The sequence below is a fragment of the Camelus dromedarius genome, chromosome 3 (genome assembly GCF_036321535.1).
Source record: "Camelus dromedarius isolate mCamDro1 chromosome 3, mCamDro1.pat, whole genome shotgun sequence".
Taxonomy (NCBI): Eukaryota; Metazoa; Chordata; class Mammalia; order Artiodactyla; family Camelidae; genus Camelus; species Camelus dromedarius.
In genome coordinates, this window is record NC_087438.1 from 74,733,658 (window position 1) to 74,759,384 (window position 25,727).

A 25,727-nucleotide genomic window follows, 5' to 3' on the forward strand; every position below is an offset into this window, starting at 1 on the left:
AATAGTTCTTGTCACTGATGTTGACTTGGGGATTTTAACATCTTTAAAATATCTAGCCTATGATAAATTCAATTTCTAAAAATACTGTTAACTTTTATAAACATTTTCCCCTTATTAAATTGCAATGTACTTTTGGATGGGTCTTTTTGTCCCATATCTCTTTAAAAATCTATCTAAGGAAGCTTGAATTGATGCCTTTTCCTTTTTACTCTGCAGGTTTTCCTGTAGTAGATAAAGACATCAAAATAAGCATTGCACTGTTTTTTTTTTCTTTTTTTTAAACAAAAATGCCATTGTAGTATCTAAGTATTTGAAGGGTGTTCCAGGAGGCTTTAGAGCCAACATCTTTATACACCTGATTTTCCTATCCATGTTTGTCTTTATACTTTATGTCAAAGGCAACTTTGAGGGGCATAAGCAGCCACAAAATAGAGAAGTAAGTAGTGTAGCATGAAAGCAGGGAGAGACAGACAGTGGAACTTCTTTGCCCTGGTGGCAGATGGTGGGTTGTGGATGGGGAGGGGAGCAGGGGATTTATGATGTCATTCCATGGTATGTTTTTGTGTGTAAATCTGTATCAGCCTTAGGACATAAAATTAGTTGGTAAACTTACCTTTCCAGTGTCCTTTTTGAGCATTTAAAAATAGCGCTACTGAGCCCAGATGCAAAAAACACACAGTGAAAAGTAAAATTTTGGTTGAAAGTAGCCAGAGCAATCATAAGAAGCATTTAAATGAGAGGGACTACAGCTACATGGAATACTGAGTAGTATTTTAAAACAAGAATCAGCAAATTTTTTCTGTAAAAGATCAGATGGTAAAATTTTTAGGTGTTGAGAGCCATACAATACAGTCTCTTACCACAACTCTGCCATCATAGCTTGAAAGTGTACTGTAGGCAATGTGTAAAGGAACGAGTGTGGTGGTTTTCCAATAAGTATTTACAGAAACAAGTAGCGAGCTGATTTTGGCCTCTAGGCCATAGTTGGCAGATAATTGCCTTCCAATTTCAATAATATCACCAAAATCACCCTTTTAAAAGTCAAGTAAATTCATTTCCCTCTTCCACAATGTGAAAAAGCTGATTATCTCCAAAGTCCCTTCTAGTAACTGACATTCTCGGAGTTTGTGAAAGATGACTCTGGTATCTGTCCTGGCCGATCACGTCAGGTCTGGCAAGATTATAGCTGGTGCCCTTTGAACCAGCAAGTTAAAAATACTGTAAAACATGCTCTTTTATTTCAAAGAACTGTTATCCTGACTGCTTTGGAGTTATGTTCTCAAAGATCATCTCTGAAGGAGAAATGCAAAAGGTCCCACTATTCTGCAGTGTTAGCAGAACACGGCTATTACAGAGCCTCATCTGAAAAGACTGATGTCATGTATTAATCTAAACTGGGAAAACCACATACTCAGCTCTGCATTTGGCCCTGCTGAATTACGTTACTTAGGTAGCAAGCTGTTTAGCAAGTGCATCTTTAAAAAGAAGACAATGGTGACAGAAAAGCCAAGTATATTCTTGGAGTCATTTTCAGTTCTTCAGTGTTTCATATTTCTCTTCTTTTCCCACAAATGGGCTTTCTAGCTTACTGTTGAGTATTATCAGATAAAATGCTTTGGGGTTTTTTTTTTTTTTTTTTTTGATAGTTCTTAGTATAAACCCTCATCACCTCGATTAACAACTAGAGAATCCTCCTGGCTAGTCTCTCCATGGAATCCTCTCTCCTGGGGGTGCCTACGTGTAGCCGCCATGATCCTTTGCTTCAGTGTTTGCATTGATCCTTTCTTCTTCGAGAACTTGTTTTGGCTTATCTCCTATTATATAAAATCTGTTTTGCGTTTCATGTAGTACAAGTTGAATCAGCATTCATTGTTAATTATCATATAGATCTTTTCTCCTTATTTATTATTGTTTGTTTTTTTTTTTTTTAATTTTGGTGGTGAAGGGAGCAAGGAGGTAATTAGGTTTGTTTACTTTTAGAGGAGGTACTGTGGATTGAACCCAGGACCTTGTGCATGCTAAGCATGCACTCTACCTCTTGAGCTCTTCCCTTCATCTCCCCTTATTTCTGATGGGCTGGTTAACAGCCACAACTCTCATTAAAGAGAGAAAAAAGAGCAAAAAACATTTTTTAATGAGAACTCTGAAAATGACATAAATGGAGCCCCCATAATAGCTGCTGTAATTTAATAGTTGCTTTGATTATGATCCTGTTTTAAATGTGTAAGTGAATACAACTGAACCAAACTTCTCAGGAACAAATTGATACCCTAAAATACAAGGGTAATGAATTATACATTTTGTATATCACCAGGGATTGATACCTCTTAATCTGATAACCTTTGAAGTTGTTTGAAGATAAATTAAGATATCTACATGATTCAATGACAGAAAATTGTTAGTGGTATGGCCCTGATGATCCCTTTTCTCTAATGACAAATTGATAAATTAGTATTCTTGTTTACATAATAACCTCTGAGTTGGTTTAATATGATCAGTTCCTCAGAGTCCCATTAATACTGAAAGAACAGGTAGGATCAGATTTCCACAGCATGGAGTAAGAAATCTTTGAGAAAGAGCTGTTGAGATTAAAACAGCCTTCGCTCCTCTCACTAGAAGTTGGCTGCAAACAAAATAAAGCACTTCTGCTTATTATTTCCTACTTGTTCCAGGCATTGAATATATATATATATATATATATATATATTTTTAAATCCTCAAAATCTGATGTAAATATTGTTTTAGCCATAAGGAATCTTTGAGTTGCTAGTATGGGAGATATATGAAAAATTTATAGGGATTTTATTCGTTCACTTAATAGAAAAATCTAGAGGGAAGTCATTCTTTAGACAGTGTTTGATCCAGTAGTTCAAACATGTCACCAAAAACTATTCTCTTTCCTTCACTTTTCCTGCTTTTTGGGGTGATAGCTTCATCCCAAGGCTGCCAGTCTTTGCGGCACCACGTGCTGTCCTTTACACTTCCACTTGCAGAGAATGCTGCCTTTCTATTACTGCTCTCAAAAAAAAAAAAAAAGTTTCCTTGTATGTCAGTGGGCTGAATTAAACACTGTGCCTGTCCCTGAGCCAGTCAGTGGGGAATGGGCTTCATTGACTGGGTTAAGCAAATCTAGAACCCCTCACCCCCTTACTGTTGAAGTCAGGTTAATACCTTTCAAAATGGGAGAAGGACAGCCTTCTAAAGGAAATTGAGGGGAATGAGGGAAAATTGACATGCAACAAACAACTAGTCCCGGCTGTAGCTCTTCCTCATTTTATATGCAAAGTAACTTCAATAATAAAAATAATAAGTTGTACTAGTATTTCTTGTGTGTACCATGTGCAAGGCATATGCTTAGTGCTTTAGATACCTTTTAGTCTTCAAAACCATCTTGAGAAATAAATGAAATAAATCCTTATATTTTAAAGAAGTTTAGAGAGATTGAACAGCTTACCAAAGGTTACACAGATAATCAGACATAGATCAGTGTAACTTCAGTGTCCATGCTTTTCACCATGTCATACTGTTTCCGTCGTAAACCAAAAGTTGGCTATAAAAACATGCTAAGAATTGTCTGAGAAATTCATCATTGGTGAAGAATTCTAGAAAATAATCCACTTTATCTTGGTTTAATGTGCAGTATACCTATACAGAAATAAGCCTTGTTAAGAGAGAATTATGAAAGGGGAATTGCTGTCTTGTTCTGCCCATTTTTGAATACCAAGATCCTTACCACAATGGTCAGGTGAGATCCTCTAGGCTATGTGCACACACACACGGACGGATACCAACACGTATACACATAAATACATGTGTGCTGCAAATATGATTATTGTATATATCACACGTTCTAAGAGAGGTTCTTTAACTTGGCACGTAATGAAAATGACAAAAGGATGAGTTCAAAGGAACAGATGCTATCCTCTACAGTAACTTCACAGTGAATACTAAGGGTTATATCATCTGATGTGGTCTCCAGTTCTTCATGTAGTGGTATTTATCAAGTAGAGTGCCTAAAGGAATATTTCTGGCCCAGTCCGAGTTGTTTTCTTGGTGTCTCATAATCTGTCCTTTGGAGAGTTTACTTTTTGCTTCAGAGTTCTTAATGCGTGCACTTGCCCAAGGCTTTGGCTTTCAGTACTGAATCATAATCATTTAAATTTCTACTGGAGGTCTTTCTTCTGTACAGTGTTCTGCAAGAAGCTGACGAGGGCTTTGGGATGGTGCAGCTCTGCTCCTTTACTTAAGATCACTGGGTCTGTGGCATGAATAACTAAAAACTGGGAAAAAAAAATAAATTTACTTTAATGATTTAATGATTTTAAGCAGGAAATTTCTCTAAGGCAGAAATATTGTTGGATTAGCTAAGAGACAATCAGATACACCTTCGTCTGTATCTTTGTGTCACAGTATTTGCAAATAGCTATATCTAACTCTACCTTCCTAGTACTTTTATTGACTTGGCATCATTTTTTTCAGGCAATTTTTAATGCAGTCTAAGTGTTGTCTTTTCTTTGTCTATTAATATAGTATGCATTTGTTGGTTTATAGTCTTATCTACTGAGGATTGCTCCTCTGCAAACTATTATTTTTTTTAATGATGCAGTTTGATGTAGTGTTACAGAAGCATCTATCAAGATGAGCTCAGTCTTAAACTAAGTTTTGTTGTCGGAATATGAAGAATTTTATGGCATTCATTAGATGCCTTTGATAAGAAATGTAATGTCATCCTTTCCTAAACATTATTTTAGCATTTAACAAGTGCTTGAAAAGCATAGTTCTAACCATTGAAGAGGGGCTTAGAAGAAATGTTTAAAATTAATAAAAAATTTCATAGGTAGCTTGTCTTCATGGGTAGTTTATAATCTGCAAGAACAAGGAGATATTTATACGTTGCTCATTCATTCATTCAAGAAATGTTTACTGAGGTATTGCATGCTAGACATTCTGTAGTAGGTGCTGAAATTATCATGCTGAACAACAGAAGCACAACTCTCTTTACAGGATGTACAGTCTGGGCTGGGGGTTGGGGTGCCAGAAAGACTATATGAAGGACTAAATTTAAAAAGAGCAGGAAGCAGAAGGAAAAGTGGTGAATGTGAGCTAATTTTGGAAAGAAATTATATTAGGATTCCACAGAACACTGAGGGTATGTCAGATGATGCTTTAAATCAAATTCCACAAAAGATTTTTTTCATTTGAAAGTCATTCCAGTGGGGAGGGGTGTATTGTAGCTCAAGCGGTAGAATGCATGCTTAGCATGCACGAGCTCCTGGGTTCAATAACCAGCACCTCCTCTAAAAATAAATAAGTAAACCTGATTACCTCCCTCTGCCAAAAATTGAAAAAAAAAAAAGTCATTACATAGTTTAAATAAAATGCTAATGTGGTTTCAAGACCAAGAGGGTGCACTTTTTATAAAATAGACCAACATATATCTAACAAAATAATTAATACATGTGAATATTGGTCCAGGTAATGAACTGAATATTGATTTCAAGTCCATTTTTGGTGCGTATAAAAGTTGAGAAATTAGTAGTTAATTTTGCTATTTACTGTTACAGTTACGTGTTTCGTTCAGAAAATTAAGTCAAAATTGATAGAGGCTATTTTAGTAGTCTTCATAGTAATACATGTGTATTCTTTTTAAAAGAACAAAAAAAAATTATCTGACACCATTAAGATTTTTTTTAAAGCATATAGCTTATTGAGTTTGTAAATAGTCCACCTAAATTTGTGTAATACTTGGTTTGTGAATAGAAGAGGAAATTAGAAAAAGAGAACATTGTAAGGAGAGTTAGGCAGGTATTTATTTTCTAGATACTCTCATTAAAGAAAAAGCCATTAAGTCTCCACCTCTAGAGTAGTTGTATTTAAGGCCTAGATCCCTGGTGAAGAGGATAATAAAGATCAGGAAACGACAATTAAAATGCTAATCCCTCTCTCAGAGTTCTGGCTTAATGTCTGAGGGCCTAATAGAAAGAGGAAAGTAGGAATGACTGTTTTTAGAGAACATTCATTCTAATATATACTTTAACTTGGTTTTGTTTTGTTTAATAATGAACTGCATTATACATTAACAAGGAAAAATAATCAAGCCATTGCCTTTAATGCTATGTTGTTAATGAACGTGTAGTTTAAGGCTACACTATTTTTTTTTAATTGAAGTATAGTCAGTTTTCAACTTCAGTTTATTGTGTCAACTTCTGGTGTATAATATATATACATATATAAATTCCTTTTCATATTATTTTTTATTATAGGTTAGTACAAAATATTGAATATAGTTCCCTGTACGATACACTAGAACCTTGTTGTCTATTTCATATGTAGTAATTAGTATCTGTAAATCCCAAACTCCCAATTTATCCTTCTACCCTCCCCTCTCCCCCCTGGTAACCATAAATTTGTTTTCTATGTCTGTGAGTCTATCTCTACTTTATAAATAAGTTCACTTGTGTCATTTTTTTTTTTTTTTAGATTCCATGTATGAGTAATATCACATGGTCTTTTTCTTTCTCTGGGTTACTTAGAATGACAGTCTCCAAATCCATCCGTATTACTGCAAATGGCCTTATTTCATATATTTTTATGGCTGAGTAGTATTCCATTGTGGATATATACACCACAGCTTCTTTATCCAGTCATCTGTCAGTGGACATTTAGCTTAAAGGCTGCACTATATAATGTGGTCATTGCTGGCCACATGGGGCTGCTGAGCTGTTTAGCTTTTGAAATGTGGTTAGTGCTTCTAAAACACTGAATATCAAATTTGATTTAATTTTAATTGATCTAAATTTAAAAGTTGATACATGATTCAGTTATTGGGAAAGTTTAAGTATGTTTGGAACAAACTAGGTATATGAATCTACCTTTTCCAGCTGTAAATTTGATGAAATCTAAATGCAGATCAAATATTTCAAATGAAAATTCACATCTAAATTGAGATGTCCCATAAATGTAAAATGCACCTTCTATTTTAAAGATGTAGGATGATAAAACGTAAAATATCTCTACCATAATTTTTATAATGATGCCTGTTGTTATAATAATATTTGGGGTATATTGGGCTAAAGAAAAAACTTAATAAAATCAGATTCACTCTTTTGTTGTTGTCACTTTTTTAAATGTGGCTAATGGTATATTTAAAATTACTACGTGGCTTGCATTATATTTCTTTTGGACTGTACTGGTTTAATGAGTTTCTCTAGGACGTCACTGGAATCTGTCTGATGTAATCTGGCTCAGCACTAAGTCTCATCAAAATCATAGCTTTTTTTTTTTTTTCTGTCTGACTCTACTGTCAGTGATGGTGTTGTTAATCTCAACTTTTTAAACAATCACTTATTCTGATGAGTAATTCAATATGATCTACTTTTTTGTTCCACTTATAATAACTGTAATTTTAAATTTGGCATTAGAGACAATAAAATTTCCTAGAAAATTTTAGTCAGGCAAATTGGTGAGAAATTGTGACAAAGGAAAAAGTAGAACTTTGAATATTATTATGTATTAAGTACTTTCACTGACAAAGTACTTTCACTGAAAAAGTACTTAAAGTGCATCTAGGAAAATTTGTGGTGTCTGCTTTCTCATAAGTTCTGTTCTTTTCATGTTTTCTTTTTATCCCCACCTCAAACAAAATGGTCAAAAAATATGGTTAAACGTGGAATGCTTTTCTGTCGGGTATCTCTATAGGTGACAAATATGACTTTCATCATGATCTTGTCTCATCTGTCAATTCTTCTAGGAGGTGATTTCCTCTCCTTTCTGAGGAAGAAGAAGGATGAAATAAAACTCAAACAATTAGTGAAATTTTCATTGGATGCTGCTTCTGGTATGGCATATCTGGAGAGTAAAAACTGTATACACAGGTAAGGAGAATCATTTTGAAACATCTTCCAGTTTTATTAATAGAATGCTAGAAAGCCGATATATTTGCTATCGTTCAGCAATGAATTTCTTTCACAAAACATGTATTTCCTTGTTGCTTTTCATATTTTGTGTGAAAGCATTCTTTGATAGCTGTTTCCATAGTCGACAGAAACACTTGTTTTTTGTCTTACCTGAGGTAAGTACATCTCATTAGACAATGACTCGCTTACTAATTAACATTTGTTTTAGTATAATCATGAATAGCATGGTGATAAGATGTACCACACGTTAGTCACATACGCAGCTACAATCTTAGAGCCAGAAAAGATTGATTCGTGTGTTACCTATTCTCATTTTTCAAAGAAACTACTTACAAGGTCATAGCAAAGTGTAACAGTAAAACAATTCATGACAGTGAATTTGGCCAAGGGTAAAAGATTTTAGCATACTAGTTATTTCAAAGGAGATGTTAGAAAACTTTCTCTAATAATATTAAGACCAGCAACTTGGTCTTAATGTTTTATAGATGGTGGTTTTAGTTGCTTTTAGCTGAGTGTCCTTTATTGCTAAATGTCAGTACACCTTAAGCTTTCTTGCAGAATTTATGTCAGATCCTAAATATGGCTAAGTGTATATAAGCAAAATGAAGTCGGGGATTGATAAAGTTTTTTGCTGGAAACAGCACCGTATACTGTTTAATGTGAAGCAGGGTTCATTGTTAGACCGAACTATTGTGGGCTTTATCTAAGCTGGTTGGTTACTGAGGTGTATTTTCCTCTAATGTGTTTCATTATTAGCCTTTGACTTAACATTTTGGTGAAGTTGTGTAATGTAGAATTGCAGCAGAACAAAGTTATTTTCACCTGAAATATACATTTATTTGATTTCAATGAATATTTTTGACTTAATTTTCCCAGAATATTTTGTTTAGTATTCAGTTTTATTGTGAAACTAGAATTATGACTTATATTTCAGATATAGTTCAATGACTGCATGTGTTTTAAAATACATTTCAATAGGGATACTATTTTTCTGGAAATTAAGATAACTAAAACTAAACCACTGTCACTGTATTTCCATTTTTACTTTGTATGAATATAGACTGTGTTTCCTTTTCATGAATATAAGTCAAATCACACTCTAAGAAATTTTTAAAGACTTAAAAATTTGATTTTGGATAAGAATTACATTATCACTAATTTCAATGAGAGGAAACTTTTTTTGTTAAAAGTAACAATACAGGATTTTGCCCTTTATTTAGGGAAAGCTAACTGCCATCTGCAATTTAGAATGGTTTCAATTCTGTTGATAGAGGCACTTAAAAAAAATACAGTCATACATTTGCAACGAAAGCAATCACTAAAAGGCAGCAAGACACTGAAACAACAGTTTACTCAACCACAATGCACCGGAAATTAAAGGCTGTTATTGGTAACTGACAATAAGACAGTTTCAATAATGTGTATTTATTATGGTTTAAAGTCATAGATAGACTAATTGTGGGTGGCAGTTACCTTTTAAAAATTTACCCCACGTACCAGTTCATAACATTATCTGCTGTAATATTTTTCCACTTTGCTTTTTGAGAATTTTCATTCTATTACAAATGTTTAATAGTCAGCCCATGCTTGACCACAACCTGGGAGACTAGACACAGTCCTCTCCTATTTGCCTGTGGGAAAGATTCCTGACTGAGCATTCTGAACAATGTCACTGAGAGCAGGTTTGACAAATAGGTTGCAGTGCTAACTTTCAGTGATTGGTAGTGGCTGTCTGTGTTGTGCATTGAGAAGGATTCCAGGATCAGTGACAATCCAGTGATCGGTTAGTCACATCTGTCAGGGTGCTGACAAGCAGTAACACAAAAACCTCAAATTTGTCATCTGTCGCATAGCATATTTTCTTTTTGTCTTCATTTTCATAAGTACTTTTTTCATAAGGGTGTCCTTACTAACTGTATTATAGCAACAATATACTATTTTTCTGTAGTCACGTTCACTGATACCATCTCAACTATCTGCTATCCTCATTTCCCTTGTTAACCATGATTACTGGATCAATTTTCTGGTATCTCTAGCCAGTGGTCTTAGAGTGTTCCTCTTCAAACTTATGTAAGTGCTCTTGTAGATGAATTCATTTTTTTTTTCTTTTCATTTTGGTACTTCACCAATACATGACACAATATTGAGAAAATAAATCATTTTCTGTGTTTTATTTTTTGTAGAAGTGAATTGTGCTATAGAACCTGGTTCTTTGTGTCTTCCTGTGGAAGTGTTTCTTTGGTAGTAGTAGTCATTGCAGTAGAGTTTTAACTGATTTATAGTTTAAAGATACACTTAGGACATGTTATGTGTTTTTCTTCTAAGAAATATCAAATATGTACCTATACTTACATAGTGTAAGTATAAAATAAATATATGAATACTATACATATAGTATTCACTACAGTGAAAAGTGTTTTTTCCTCATTAGAAAAATTTCTGAGGTCTTTCAGAATTTAAAGTATCTAAAACTTGATTGAAAGTTTCCTTTCATTTTTCAAGTAATAAAGAAAGGCACCACGCCCAATTCTTGACATTCCAAAATATCTGCATGTCTAACAGTTCTAAAGTCTGTGTCCCATAAATCAAAGCAAGAAATTTAAATATGCTTTAAATTTTATATGAACTTATATATGTTATCCTGTTCACTAAATTAGAGGTCACTGGAATTCAGTACTTGAAAATATTTCTAATTGTATCTCCCCAGGATAATATCTTAAGTTCTGGGGGACACATTATCTTTTTTTCGCTATGTTTTATTATTTTGATTACTATGAGAAGAACAGAGCAGTGATTCATTATTGATAAATAAGTATGACAGCTACAAAATGGAAACAAGTAATTGCATAAAGAAATAGCCTGATTTTGGAAAATGTTCTTGTTGTAATTTCCATTTAACTTTCAAGAATGTTCTCTTGATACACTGAGTTTCTGACTGAAACTTTTTCTGTTTGTAGTTAGAGAATGCTGGATATATTGTGTTTCAGTTGAGTTGTAAACAACTCCATTTTCTTTATAATTATTCTGTAGGCGAATGTGAAATTTTCTTTCCTACTTGCACTTTATAAGAATACTTGAAGTACACTGATGAACTTTGGAGGGAGGTTTACTTACAATGGTATGTTATTAGATTGTTAGGTGTCACTGTAGAAAGATTATTAAACCTAATTATTTTTGATGGTAAATGGATTGAAGTTTGACATTATACTAGATTTAAATGGTAATAGCATTTACAGTTTTACTGCTAATGAGTTCTACTGCAAGATTTATGTTTACTTGGGTTTATTTTTAAAAGTGGTTCAGTGCCATCTTCTTTGTTTGTCCATAGAAAATAAAGGGAGGATAAACTCTTGATTGCCGCATATTTGAGTTAAAGTCATAATCTGTGGGAGTATTGGAAGCATTTCTTCATTTTATGATATTCTGTGTCGTTGTCAATACTGGAAAAGGTGTTTTGGAGAGGTGCCATAGAATATGATTTCTTAGTCTATTTTAAACCTTGTGCTGATTCCTCTTCATTTTTGGTTCTCTTCCACAATGATGTTTCTTTGTTATGGAGTAAGGTTAACAATTCTACAAGTGAAGGTATATAAGACCACATATATTTTATTATTTAGTAAGGGTTTTGCTTCTCTATTGAGAAAAATATTTCCAGTACTTCACAAACACAGAGAGTAGCCTATTCTGCACCAAGGTGATAGCAACATGAAAAGTATGGTCCCTGCCTTCAAATGGATGTAACAGAAAAATAACAATGCAAAGAGGTAATCAATTTAAGTGATAACATGTACAAAATACCATGGGAGTAATATCAAGAGGGTCTAATGTGACTTATCAGTATGGGAGCTATGGTGGTGAGTAATCAGAGAAAGTTTTACAGAGGATACTGTTTGAGACTTGATGAATGAGTGTGTTGTTGAATAGACAGAGAAAGAATATTGTGGCTGAAGGAAAGTTGAAAGCAAAGTTACAGTGTTTTTCCTGAGAAAGCACAACTTAATCACAGAGTGACAAAGAGTTCAATATTATCAAAATGGGAAGTCCAAGGGACATCGGGCTGAGCCAGATGTACAAGGTTATTCTTACCAAGAGCCGTGTATACCATTTAGTTTGGCTAAACTTCAGGAATATCTAGCCATACATTCAGGTACTTTTAAGACACTTAAAATGATACGGTTTTTAACTGGGAAAGAAAAATAATTTGAACAAAATTTACAAAACTCTGAAAAATGTATAGTCTTGTGAAAAGGTGTAGGCATGGGATCGATTATTTTTATGTTTCAATGGAAAAACTAATTTAGGAAAGCTAAGAGCACCCAGAAAGGAACAATATTACTTTCACTAAAATAGGTTCTAGAAGATTGTTTCATCCAGTGATTTCTGATAAGTCTTAGGCACATGTACTTTTTAAGATAAATGGAAGATGCCACTCCTATCTTATTTTTGTTTTTCATGATTTCATTTTATAAAGCTAAAGATTTGGGATGAAATCAATCATTTACATTTTTTCCAGTGATTCTTTAGAGTTTTTCTTTACTTTTTAAATGCAACTGATTACCTAGCATCTGAGTTCTTCCAAAGCTTTGAGTGTACTGAGAAAGTTTCCTTGTGCTCAGTGAATGTTCGTATTATTTAAATGGTAGGATAAAACTAAAATAGGTGAAGTTTTTTTAATGTTTTGAACCCTTCATATTTTCTTTGTCTCATGTTGAGCCATATATATAATGGAAGGGAACTTAAGATCACTTTACAGAAGAAGTAATTAAGGTCCAGAGAGATTAAGTGAAGGTCATATAGAGAATTTATGGCGGGACTACTGCCTACACTACCTAACAGTGGTCTTAGATGTGTAGACTTCATTCTAACACATTCCCAGTCCTTCCAATGCCAGTGTTCTATTCTGTCTCCTTCGAGTGTTAGTAATCCTAACAGCTGACATTTATTACTTACTGAGTACCAGGCACTATGCTTATTAAGTGCTTTAGATGCAACATCTGAGAATGTAAGCTCCACAAAGGCAATAATTTTACCTGTATTGTTCACTGTTGGATCAGTACCTGGCACTTAGAAGTGCATGAATGAATCCTCAAAACAACTGGAGGTACTATTGCTATGTCTGTTTTAACATGAGGAAATGCATGATCAGGGAGGTATCTTGCCCAAGATCATATGAAAAGAAAGTGGCCAGTCCAGGATGTGGATCCCAGAACTCTGGTTCGAGAGCCCCAACTCTGAATCACTGCACTGGTCTGGACTGCTTTCCATAAGAAATGCATGTTCTGACCAATTAGGAGATTCAGGGCAGAAAGCCAGATAGCATTTGGTGTGGTGGCTGTAATCAGCATCTGGACTCTTTGTGATCATGAGTAAAAAACAGAAGAGGATGCTGAAGCCTGCAAAATGAATTTTAGAAAGATATACCAAGGTGTGTTTTTTGTTGTTTTTTAAATGAACAGTTGCTGAAATGCAGCAGTATTTTGTTATTGCTTCCCCATTTAATTAAAGGTTGAAAATTTATTTTTTTCATTTTTTATACACTATTGTTTAGATACCTCCTTCTGCTTTATCTGTTAATTAAAAACACAGGATTAGCATAGAAATGCTATAATCTCAGTGAGTTGACTAAGCATTTATGACTGATTTTCTTGTTCCAACATTTGATTACAATTTTGAATATATTAAGCTGTATTTTATTTTTCGCTTCTAAACCAATTTTGCTACAGTACAGAGAGAACTGCTCAATAATTTTAAATGTGTCAAAAATATTTGGTCCTTCTCTAGTTTAACCTTTTTTGTTTCCCTAGTGCAATTTGGTATTTGCATATACAGTGTGATTATCCTCCAAAAGATATCACAAGAACAACCTTTCTAAAAATTATTTATCCTGCTACTTTATTCACTGTCAGAATTTCCCATCTCTCATTTCACTCACTTTAATTAAGTGATTTTTACCTAAAGTCACATGTCTGTTTCCAGGAATGAAAAAGGAATCCTTCTCATACTGGAATCAGTGAACATGTTGGCTCGAGTTAAAATACCAGAATATCTAGCTGTTTTCTTAGAAAACAAAAATGAGGGATTTGGAGTAAGTGGTCAGAGAACAGAAAAGCTTTGCTTTACGGTTACTGGTGGGAAAGGTGCAGCATGTATAGGATACTGTTCAGGAACTCAGCTCAGTCTAGTAAATAAAATGCACATGCTGGAGACTGAGAAGCAGGGAAAGGAGGAAGCAGGAGTACCTGACAGCTATTTCATGGTTCAGTTACTGCCTTGCCTGTTACGTAGAAATGATAGGAAATCTGGCCTGTACCTCATTCTCTATTATTTCTGACTTTTATTCAAATAACTACGTTAAGTGCATTTCTGGTTCAGAATGTCAAAAGTGATCTTTATATTAAACAAATACAAATGGTTAGGTTACCGTTTTCTCTTAGGGACTATTTGATTACAAAGAACAGAAATTGCTTAAGCGAACTTAAGCAATAGGAAATTTATAAGAACATAGAGTTATCTCACAGAACTCAAAAGACAGCAAGTTCAGCCAGCTTTGGGAGCTGTTGGAATTAGGAACCGCAAAGCAGTCAGGAACCAAGGCAGCATCTCTTTTTCTTTACCCTCAGCGCTCTCTTGCTTTTTCATTATTTCTTCTTGTTATGTTGCTGCTTCATTTCCCTCTGGCTCTGAAGACTACATTCCTCTGCCCCATTTGCAAAGGTCTCTCAAGTGATATTTGAGTCAACATAACCTTCCTGGCCTCACATCTGCAGATAATTAATTAGTCTTTGAGATCTAATATCAAATACTTGGCAGAAAGAATTGATTGGCCCAGCTTACATTAGGTGTCTGCCCTTCCTTTAATCAATAACATGACCAGACAGGGAAGAGTAGGCAGGATCACGGTTACATAGATTTGCAGGAGCTGATTTCTGTGTGTGAGGGGATAATTCTCAGAGGATGGGACATGTACTAAGCAGGCTCCCTAAAAGATGGCCATCACGCATTCATTGAGTACTTCCTATTTGGAAAGCACATTAATTATCTTATTTAGTCCTCATATTTTTGTAACGATGGTGTCTCTATTTTACAGTAGAAAAAATTGAGCCACCAAAGTAAGTAACTTGTCCAATGCCATAGAGCTGGTAAGGGGAAGATCTGAGCCTAGATTGAGTGAATGACAAAACCTATGAAACTTAAGCAAAATATTTAAACTATGTGTTAGATATGTCTCTGCTTTTGTGAATATGATCAACCATGTGGACATCTCTCTTACAAAGTACATCTTAAAACCATGTAATAAATGCTGATTTAGAGAAAGCCTCATTGTAGGGATGAGAGAATTTTTTACAGGTCTTACCTCCATGTTTTCCTGGGGTGATTCATTACCACACAGTTGCATGTGGTAGGGCTGGCTGACTTTTTGCAGCAGGTGGTCCATGCAGTCTCCTTAAATCCCAGCTCACACCATATCCATACAATAGGCGGGAGATCAAGCCCAGAACCATGGAGTTGGGTAACCGTTCGTTAAATTCCGGTTCCCAAGTAAACCTGAGTTATGCTTGCGTAGCTAGCTTTTTCTAGTCTTGGTCAAAGAGAAATTCTGGCCTCTGAGGACTCCATCAGAACATGGTTGACACAGAGGCAGGCTTACTCTTCTTGCTTGCAAATTGTTTCCTGCTCTCTGGTGACCAAGGCAGGATCAGAGCCACCAGCAAATGGAACTAGAGAAATCAAACCTGAGCCATTTACTAGGTATTGACTCACCTCACTAATTTTGAGAATCGCTAGGGGTTTTTTGCCCAGTTATTATCTTAAAATATTATTTTTATTTTATGAAATACAGAAGCACAATGAGAAGCCCTTTATGTTCCTATATTTCCCTTTTCAGGTATCTCAATGCCAATCAGACTGTCTCCCTCTGCATTTGCCAACTATAGTAGCCTGGAAGTCTAGCATTTGCAGTGCTGTTTAACAGCTTCAGCATAGTGGTTAAGATCACAGATTTGGCACTGGAATGCTCTGTGTTTGAATCCTGGCTCTGCTACACATCAGCTGTGTGACATTGGACCTCTGCCTCCACCTTGACATTTCCTATTACCTTTACCCTGTTTATTGTTTTATCAGTTCTTATCATGACCTGGTATTTATTTTACTTACATCTACATATGCATGTATGTGTGTATAAGTATATGTATGGCAGTGGTACATACAGACTTTCCCTCTACCCTTCTAGGTTCTCTCGGCCAAGACCCTCCTGTAATGAAAGACAGATTAATTGGAGAAAAATAGAAGTTTAATTGCAAGTATACCTCCTGTATACATGGGAGATACCCAGGAAAACAGAGTAACTCCCCCAAATGACCCAAGCCACTATCTTAAATATCATTTTCAGCTAAAGACTGGTATTGGGGTAGTGGGAGGCCAGTTACAGGAGGTTACTAGGAAAACCACAGTGAACAAGGGTAAGGTTGTTATGCAGATCGGTCCAGTATCTCCTCCATTGATTAGAGTTGCTAGAGATGTAGTCATTCCCCTCTTCCTGGTACAGAGAGGGAGACATCCTTACAAATGGAGATCTCCCTTATAAGTATAAATGTCTCTTACTAAAGGGTTAGTTTTCAGAGCTTCTCCGGTGTCTGCTCAAATAATCAGCTCAAACCAATTCCTAACCCTAAGAGGCATATTTTGAGGTGGCAAATTCTGCTCCCTTTCAGTGGTGAATCAACAAACTCTGCCCTTAAAAGCTTATAGAAGTGACAGAAAGCAGGTAATAAATGAATTTTAAAAATAGTAAGCAAGTTATTATTAAATATTCCACGTAGTGGTAAATGTTATAGAGAGGCATAATATAGGATTAAAGGGAATGAGAAGGTGGCAGCAGGCACTGTTTTATAAAGGGTGTGAGAGGAGACCCAAAAGAGATAAAGGAGTGAGCGCTGTGTATATCAGTGAAAAGAACATTCCTAGCTGTGGATGTGGCAGGTACTGAGATAGGTGCATGCCAGATGTGTCCAAAGAAGGCCAACAAGGGAGACAGGAAATGAGGTTAGATGGTTATTGGATGGCCAGATCAGGAAGATCTTGTAAGTCACTTTGCTTTTAGTCTGCACCAGATGGGGGCCCTTGAGGACAGACTTGATCTGCCCCAGGTTTTAGAGTAGTTGGAATTCTTTAAAAAATATACTGGCAAGGAGCAAGTGCAGAAACAAGATGAGCAGGTAAAGAGCTATTGCAGTGATGTAAATGAGAGATTATGGGAGCTGGACCAGGATGGTAGTGGTGGAGACCACTAGAAGTGGCCAGTTCTGGTTGTATGTTGCAGATAGGGCCATCAGGATTTGCTACTATGTTAGATCTCCTACGTAAGCAAAAAGAGTGAAAGATGACTTCACATTCTCAGAGACTTTCAACAGTCTTCTGGTATTGTTTTCCTCATAAATTCAGGTAGCTCTAAGATACTCTCCAATGTTTTATATTTTCCGGAATTCTAATAATTCTAACATGACTCCTTCAAACTGTAATGAGCCAAAAGCATAACACGTAGCTTTCTTTTTACTGGGAGCCTCCGAAATGCCAAGAAACATGCTAATGCTGGTGACAAATCCAACAGCGGACCGAGCGCCCCTCCCACTGGCAGTCAGGCTTTCCCTCACTAATGCCGTCATTCTTGTAATGGAAGAAAATACAAGCAAGTGACCTCAAGATCTTATCTGCAGGTTTTTGCACTTAAATTAGACATGTTTTCCAAATAAGTTATAGATCTTTAAGAAGGCTACCTTGCATATAGTATCCTAGGTCACAGACCCACTGATTTTAAAGAGATAAGTAAAATAATGCATGCCAAATTATGCATAAGTAAAATTATATATGCATTATTTATACAGGGTCGTATTTTTCCCCAGGATCTCTGGTTTTATGATTTGTAGATGAAAATTATTATTTGCCTAACCTAATAACTCAGTAATGTTGCTGGTTAATAATGCCAGTGATTCATGTCTGATTCTCGGAGAATGTGATCTGTAGAACTAAAGTGCCACATAAGAGACGATGTCATTCACTTGCTGTTTTGTTTAATACTCAAAAGGCCATTTTCTTCTAATGTAAGGATTTGGACTGTGAGATAAAATGACTTCTATTTTGATAAACATTAAATTTTTATAAAATAGCTTAGAAACAGTAGTTAATGGTCTGGTACACTTAATTATACTCCTTATGAATAGGTATTTTTATTATAGAAAAGAAACCACTTGATGCTTTTGTGTTCTCCATTTGACCTTTTAATGCTGAACATTTTTAGTGCACAGTTTGATTTGCTTTTGGGGGGAAGGAAATAGTGCAAATTTTCTGTGAACATTTTTCATTGAGTACTTTTTATAGTAAGGATGTGATAAATATCTGATGTATGAATGAATGAGTAAATGGATAAATTAATGAGTAAATGAAATAGATCTCTTATCTGCTATCCAGAGTTCTAGTTGGATGCCATTAGATGACTACTAGGAAAGTAATCCTAAATTGCTTCACCCTTAAATATTAATTGTGTATTTTCATTTTTCACTGGTTCATTTCTTTATGTAGCATAAATGAAGAGGTAATTATGTCTAATGCAGACCAGTATGCGTTATACAAACAGACCAAAACTCCTTTTCTGTCACAGGTTAAAATGAAGGTTTTAGGATGCTTAGAGCATTTTTTGAATCATGTGAATGTGATCATTCCAGAGTTTTAGTGAGACAATATCAGTTCTGTTCTCAGAATACTGTCATCCTCCAAGAGTCACAGAAGGTGAATACTACCGTGTTTCAATCCATTTTTCATCTAACAGTAGTTACTTGTTATATTGACCCTGTTCTATTACAGGCAGTGATCAGGGCTTAAGAAAGTGGCAGTAATTTATAACATGCTGAAAAGTATTAATTTTTAACATGTACTTTGAAATAATTGGCAGTAAATATCAGATGTGTTATTATGCATTAAAGTGCTTGGCAGGCACATACTTCATTTAGCCTCTTTCTCCCTCACCTGCCCTCTGTCCATTCATCACGTGAATAACGAGAGAATGTGAATGGATGGCTAGAAAAGTGCCGGGGTACTTAGTTCCTTACCACTTCAGAAACTTTAATTCCCAGTGAGTAATATGTCTCCCTTCATTCTTAAAATTCCCATTATGCCTCTTTAAAGTTAGGCTTCTATTTACTTACATAAATTAGTGAAGGAATAAAATTAAAATAATTATATTTGCTGTTTGAGATCTTTTAAAACCCAAGGCAGGACTTAACCATATGTCATTCATACAAGAAACTGTTTAGAAGTGGGATATGACCCCATGATGAGGCCATGGAAGGCATCTCTGAAGAAGTGACTCTTGAACTGAAAGTTAAGAGGTAACCAAGGAAAGATGGAAGAGAGGAGAGCAAACAGTCAACAGGGAAAGAGAGTGGCTTGGAGGTGGGAAGGAGAATGGGCTTCCAGGACAGTGAAAGACAATCATATTATGGCTAGTTTAAATACCAACTTAAGATGCAACCAGAGAGGTGGCAGGGACCAGACCCTGTGAGGTGGGCCCGGAGCAGGAGTTGCTGCTAACCGTGAGAGTAATGGAAGCCACTATAGGGTTTTGCTTAGGAGAGATCAGATTTATGTTTCATGCAGGTTATGCTGGCTGGAGGGAAGAGTAGAGACAGGGAAGGGAAGCTTTCAGGGAAAGTCATTACCAAGACACCTTCCATGCTTCTGACTTGTGCAGCTAGATCATGGGTTGTTATACTCAGGAAATACTGAAAAGGAGCATGGTTTTTTGGCTTGTTTAGTTTTGGGTTTTTGGGGGGAGAAATTGTGGGTGAAATTTATTCTGAGGCATGTTGAATCTGAAGTGCCTATAAGATATCTGTGAAGCTATTGAATAGGTAGGTGAGTATTTAGACCTAGAACTCAAGGGAAAAGTCTGATGTGGAGATAACAATGTGGAAGTGATGAAAGCAAAATGAATACATAAATGGATAAGTGAATCAGTGAAACTCTGAATTAATCAGGAATCAATGAAAAATATTTGAGGATAAGAAAAGAGCAAGGAAGAATATATTTGATTTTTAACTCTACATATAAATATTTTTAAAACTATCAGCTTATTTTGCCTCTAGATTTTTTTAAATGAGAAGGCAATTTAAATATTACTTCTAACTTTTGTTGGTAGTATCCAGTATTTGTCATTTCTAGTACCATTAACCTAGTTTGACACTAAAATAACTCTAAAATAAGGTTTACTTATTTGCTTACTCAAGAATTCACTCTTACTTGCTTCCTTTAAAATTAAAAAAAAATTTATTTCAGCCTTGATAACTTTGTAGCCCCACAAATAACAATGACAAGTAAAAAATGAAAGAGGAAAATGTATTTTCATTGTACTCAGAAATGTTCCTAATTCTGTGCAAATAAATTACCAGTTGAAAAAAGAAATTTATAAAAGCACCATATAGAAAGAAACCTGTTTCCTTTGGAAAGTTTTCTTCTCTGGGAAGAAAACGAGGAAAGTAACTGATCTTGCTTCTTGGAGGTCTTGCTGTCTGGCCAGTAGACCTCATTTTGTAACATCTGAAATAAGATAGCAATGAAATCTGTGAGCTCGGAATACAGATTTGTGCTATTCTCCAGTGACTGGGCTTTAACAATGGCAACAATGAAAGTGTCTCTTACTGTTTTTTTCACATCTCAAGGCATGTATGTTAGTTTACATAAAATAAGACATTTCCCTAGTTTTTCTATGATTTAAAAAAATAAATTTCAAGACAAAAATAATCATCTTTCTAAAAAAGTATATTATATCCAGATTTTCTCCCCTCTGTCAAGAGAGGATTAACAATGCCTCCTTCACAATCAGTGGCTCTAAGCTTAAATTAAGAGATAGGAAAGCCTTTGAGAAAACTAAATGGCAATTCACATTAAACAGTGTTAAATTACTGTCCAAGTATAGACGATGAGGGAGTTGCTCACCAAGGCATATTAGAAGATGAAAGAAAACAAAGATGGATGAAGAAATAAATAGGTTAAAGTTGCCAGTTAAAAAGGTTTGACTGGGGTAAAAGCAGGTGGTGATCATTATTCTGTGTTTAGAATGTGGTCTCTGTGTAGCTGCTGCAAAGGACGACAGTGTCAGCTATTGTGGTCGGAGGTAGAATTTACTATTGGCGGCCAGTGCTGGGCTTTTCCTGGGCTACGGCTCCAGACCACGTACTGAAAGAGATCGCTCTGTGTATACCTTTTCTCTTATTTTCCTATTTCCATTTTCAAGGCTTTATTTATGTAGAAGAAAAACACAAAAACATTGAAAAAGTTTTACCTAATGTGTTTGTTAGTTTTCTTTCCTTTATATGCAAGAGAGGAATTAGCTTTTCCCTCATCATCTTTATGAATCCCCTATTCGTGCTGAATTGCAACCATTTCATGAAATATTGGAGTGTTGCTTGAACAGAATGTCTAATGCAGAAGAGCCACTGCAGTTTTCAGCAGTGTGTGTTCTGCCTGTTTTTCACAATGCTGTTTGCACCCTGCTGGGGAGCGTAGACAGCCAGTTTTCTGATCTGACATGTGAGAGATACTGCCTCCTCGCCATAGCATGAAGCCTTTCACATTTTCATAGATGTCTGCGCCCTCTTGATTCATCTCATCTGCCTGTCTTTCCTGATCCCTCTGCCTATCCAAGTGTCTTTCCCAATGCAAGAAAATATGGTCATGGTCTAGAATCACCTCAGTTTTGAGAAGAGATAAGGGTAGATTTGCATCACTGCTGAATCTAAAAGCAGCCTGGTGACACCGGGATACAATGCTTATCTTCCAGGAGCACTGTTAACAGTGCAGAGTTAGTAGCATGAGGGGCTTGTTACATTGCTGCTGGAGGGGTGGGTGGTTACCCCCTGCCTGAGCTTGATCTGCTCTTGGATCTGCTGCCTGTGTACCTATGACTTGGATCTGTCAGGAGTCCTCATTTATGCAGGAGGAAGGGATCCAGGAAAGGTGTGAATTTCATTTATCTTTTTTCTCATTTTTTAAAACTTTCCAAGAAGCAAGGGTAACAGGATATTTCAGAAACCTTTTTTATATTACAGGATGAAAAGGTGTGAGAACCACTGCTTTCAAACTGTACGTTAAAGGAGATCTCTTTTTACTTGTTGTTGGAGCAACAGAAATCTACTTAAATTTTTCATTTGAAGCTCATCTGTTGGAGTTACTGTTCCTCTGAAGTTGTTCAAATATTGTTGCTTTATAAACACATACACAGCAAAAGCTGTGACTCTCTTGAGGGATGAAACTGTATTTTATTCACCTTAAGGCCATATTCCCATTGGTGGCAAAGTGCCGGGCATATATAGTACACCTGAGTAAGGCATACATTAAAGAATCAAATGTAGATTAAATTGTTGAGGAATCTTAAATTTTTGCAGCACAAAATATACTTGATTTTTATAAATACTCTTGGATGATGATACTTGGTAGGAAAAAAGGAAATTTCCCTAATTTATTCCAAAAAGCATAATATACTCAACATGTTATGCCAAATTATTTAATATGCAAGAGAAAAACCATGGGAAATAGGTAACAGATGAAACAAGAAATCAAAAGAGAAAAATATATAATCAGAGTCATAAGAGTGGCATTTCTAAGACAGTATTGCCCTTACATGTGGTAATGATGGTTCATGCTGAAGGACATTCTTAGAAATGAAAGTCTTTGTGCACACAGTGAGCAGTTTGTAGGCAGTGATGGGCGTTCATTTCCCTGCGCACTGCATTGATGCTCCTCCCTTGAAGATACAAGGACTTGCCATGGGGTTGATTCCATAAGGCGAGCCTTTTGTAACTTACCATGAATACAGATGGTGAGCTTGGCATACCCAGGACTGGGTTTAATAGCACTCATTTCTTTTAAGGTTCCTAGTAGCTACCAGTTATTCATTTTTCTTCTGTCATTTTCGGATTGTGCAATACTAGAGATGTTTGGATACAGAAGTAAACTGTATTAAAGTGATATTCTGTGAATGGAACTGTCATCCTCATTTTTGATACGTTAATATCAAATCTCATTGCATATAAAGTTATCTACAATTGTACGGGGTTTTAACTTGGAACTTCTGAGGATAATAGAAAGGGTTAGACAAACATGCATGAATCCTTGCTCTAGAACTTTTTCTTTAGGGCCAGACAGTGAGTATTTTAGGCTCTCCAGGTCATATGGTCTCCAACACAACTACTCAACTCTGCCATTGTAATTCAAAAGAAGCTATAGAAAATAGGTAAACAAAACAGCCTGTGTTGCAATAAAACTTATTTGCAAATACGAGCAGCCAACCAGATTTGGCCCCGGGGCCATGTTTTGCTGACCCATGCATTAGAATAACTAAAAATATTTAAAAGAGGGTTACATCCCTTTTAGCCTTTCTACCTCTTATTTTACTTTGAGACCAGGCTCAAATCCCCTCCACCAGCTTCCGCTCCTTCTTGTCTCTTCTCTCTGTTACCTGTTCCGTATCTTCTCTTCCAAAATGAATGGAATGTCTTGTTTCTCCAGCTACATTGTTAGCCATTTGGTTATTTCCTTCCTTCCTTCCTGACCCCTTCCCTTCCCTACTCTTTCTACCCCCTCACTTCTTACTAGATGAGCCAGTAGATAATTTGTTGCTAAAACTGAGTTCAACTCTTAACTATCATTATAAGAGATACTATGAAAGTAATTAATTAGTATCTTTTAATTTCTCAGGCCCTAGCATAGTCACCATTCAGTGCTTATTTTTGCTAATGAAGATCTTAAATCTTTTTCTAACATTTTTAAAGAAAGTTTTGAAGGCTAGGGAGACCAGTTAGGCAAAATATTACATAGTAGTAGAGATGGAAAAGAGGTGGGAAATTAAACAGTTATAATTTATTGAAAGGAGTCATTTATCTCAGACTTAGATTGAATCCAGATGTTTTCCAAGTATCAAACTATTAACCAGCCTAGGCAGTTCAATGGAAAAAGGCTTACATGGGCACAGCAAAGTGGCATAGCGACAAAGTGTCTCTACATCCAGGAGTTTTGTGTGATTTATAATAATGGTTTTCTTATCTGCAGGTTATGTTCACTGTAAGATTATGAAAACAGGCCAAGTTATTTTTAAATATCTCTGTAGGTAAGCTTCTGTTAGTTCTCCCCCAGACAGATTTTATGGGTTTTTTCCACCAGAAAAACTCCTCTTTTCCTTTGGGAGGATTAGAATTTTCAGCTTCCATTGACTTGTGGTTTGTGGTATTTTTTATTCTTAAATTTTGTAGTTAGGAGCTTTTTCTTTATAACTCAAAATTATAAAAATATACCATATAAAAAAATGACTATAAATTCTTCCCTTTTCTTCCTACTCCTCCTCCTCCTTTTCTCAAGCCACGTTGGCCCACCCTGTGCAAAGTGTACTCTGTCAGTTTTGCGAGAGAATTTTAAAATGAGTAAGAAGTTCCCTTCCAAGGGGTTTTCATATAAAAGAAAAATGTAAGACACATGAGTACAACCGGAGTATCACATGGAAAATGATGAGCTACAAAAGAAGTCAAATAAAGTAGTATGAATTAGGAAAACTTTTCTTTCATTAGGTCAGATAAGTGAGCAGGAGACAGTGTGTGAGAGAAGTGTCAGACGAATGGTACTGGTGTCCTGAAGAGGTCGCTACACTTCCAAAAATGTTTAACCTAAGCTGGAGAGATGGAAACCTGTGAAATACAATTTTTACCAGTTTTCTTTGCTGATAGATGTTGATAAACAATGTAATATTGCTGATTCTAGATACCAGTTATAATGGAATTGTTTTAGCTTTAGCCCTGGTAAAAGCTTTGACTGCTCCTGTTACTTCATAGATTTTCTCTTTTCCCTTTGTAAGGAGAATGCTGTTAGATGATAAAAAAACAAAACAACACTGTCAACACATTGCTTTATTTCTGTCTGCAAGTATAATTTGACCATGTCTTTGTTATGTAAAATGTTAAGAAATTTATCACTCTTCCAGTTCTAAAGCATACCTGATGAATTAAATCAAATCGAAACCAATTTCTTTGTCTGAAATGTTGCAATTTTGCCTCATTCTGAGAAACAAATGGATATTCACATTCTTCTTGTGGTGATGTCCTTGATTATAGGCTGCCACCACATTTCAAGATAATTGTTACTGACACAGTACACATACAACATTTGCATTGCGTTTTGCCTTTAGGATGCCAGTCTTCGTAAGTAAAGACAAACACATAGTTTGAGTGAAGACAAATGGCATTTTAAGCATAATACTCTTTCCCACTTTTTCCTCTTGTATGAAAGAAAATTATTCAGCAGTTCAGAATACGGACTTAAGTGGAACGAATAATGAAAAAATACATCTATATGTGATCACGCTTTTTAAAATGTCAGAACAGAAGATGAATGGAATTTTGAGGCTGACGTTAAAAGATTTAGCTACTTTCTGTCAATATACATGTCAGAGCTCTTGGGTGAGAACCTGTTGTGAGACGGCTTGCCTAGGCTTTCAGGTTTCCATTTCGTCCATCCTATGGGATTTTACCTTTATTTTAAGGGACTTTGTTGACAGTACTGGTTCTTTCTCGGGTGTAGTATGCTTACACCATTAAGCTCATAATGTTACAATTTCAGAGAAGTCTCTTCCCCTCCAGGATAGCATTCTAGAATGGTAAAGGTCATCCATTAAATGTTGAGCTCATTTTTCTATACATGGATGAGATCACTGTATGAAATTCTATGGGTCAGAAGTGTCACTGACTACAACATAATTTGAATCCTGTATGCCTT

The 25,727-nt window shown here is 35.7% G+C and overlaps 1 protein-coding gene across 8 annotated transcripts in view; it reads left to right on the plus strand.

Moving 5' to 3' along the window:
* Positions 1-25,727, plus strand: part of FER (FER tyrosine kinase) — a 362,557-nt gene that overhangs the window by 267,599 nt on the left and 69,231 nt on the right. For all 8 annotated transcript variants that reach the window (XM_031448777.2, XM_031448782.2, XM_064482956.1 and 5 more), the window contains one exon: positions 7,751-7,874. In XM_031448777.2, coding sequence (XP_031304637.1) covers positions 7,751-7,874 — 124 coding nt within the window. The remainder of the gene's footprint in view (positions 1-7,750; positions 7,875-25,727) is intronic.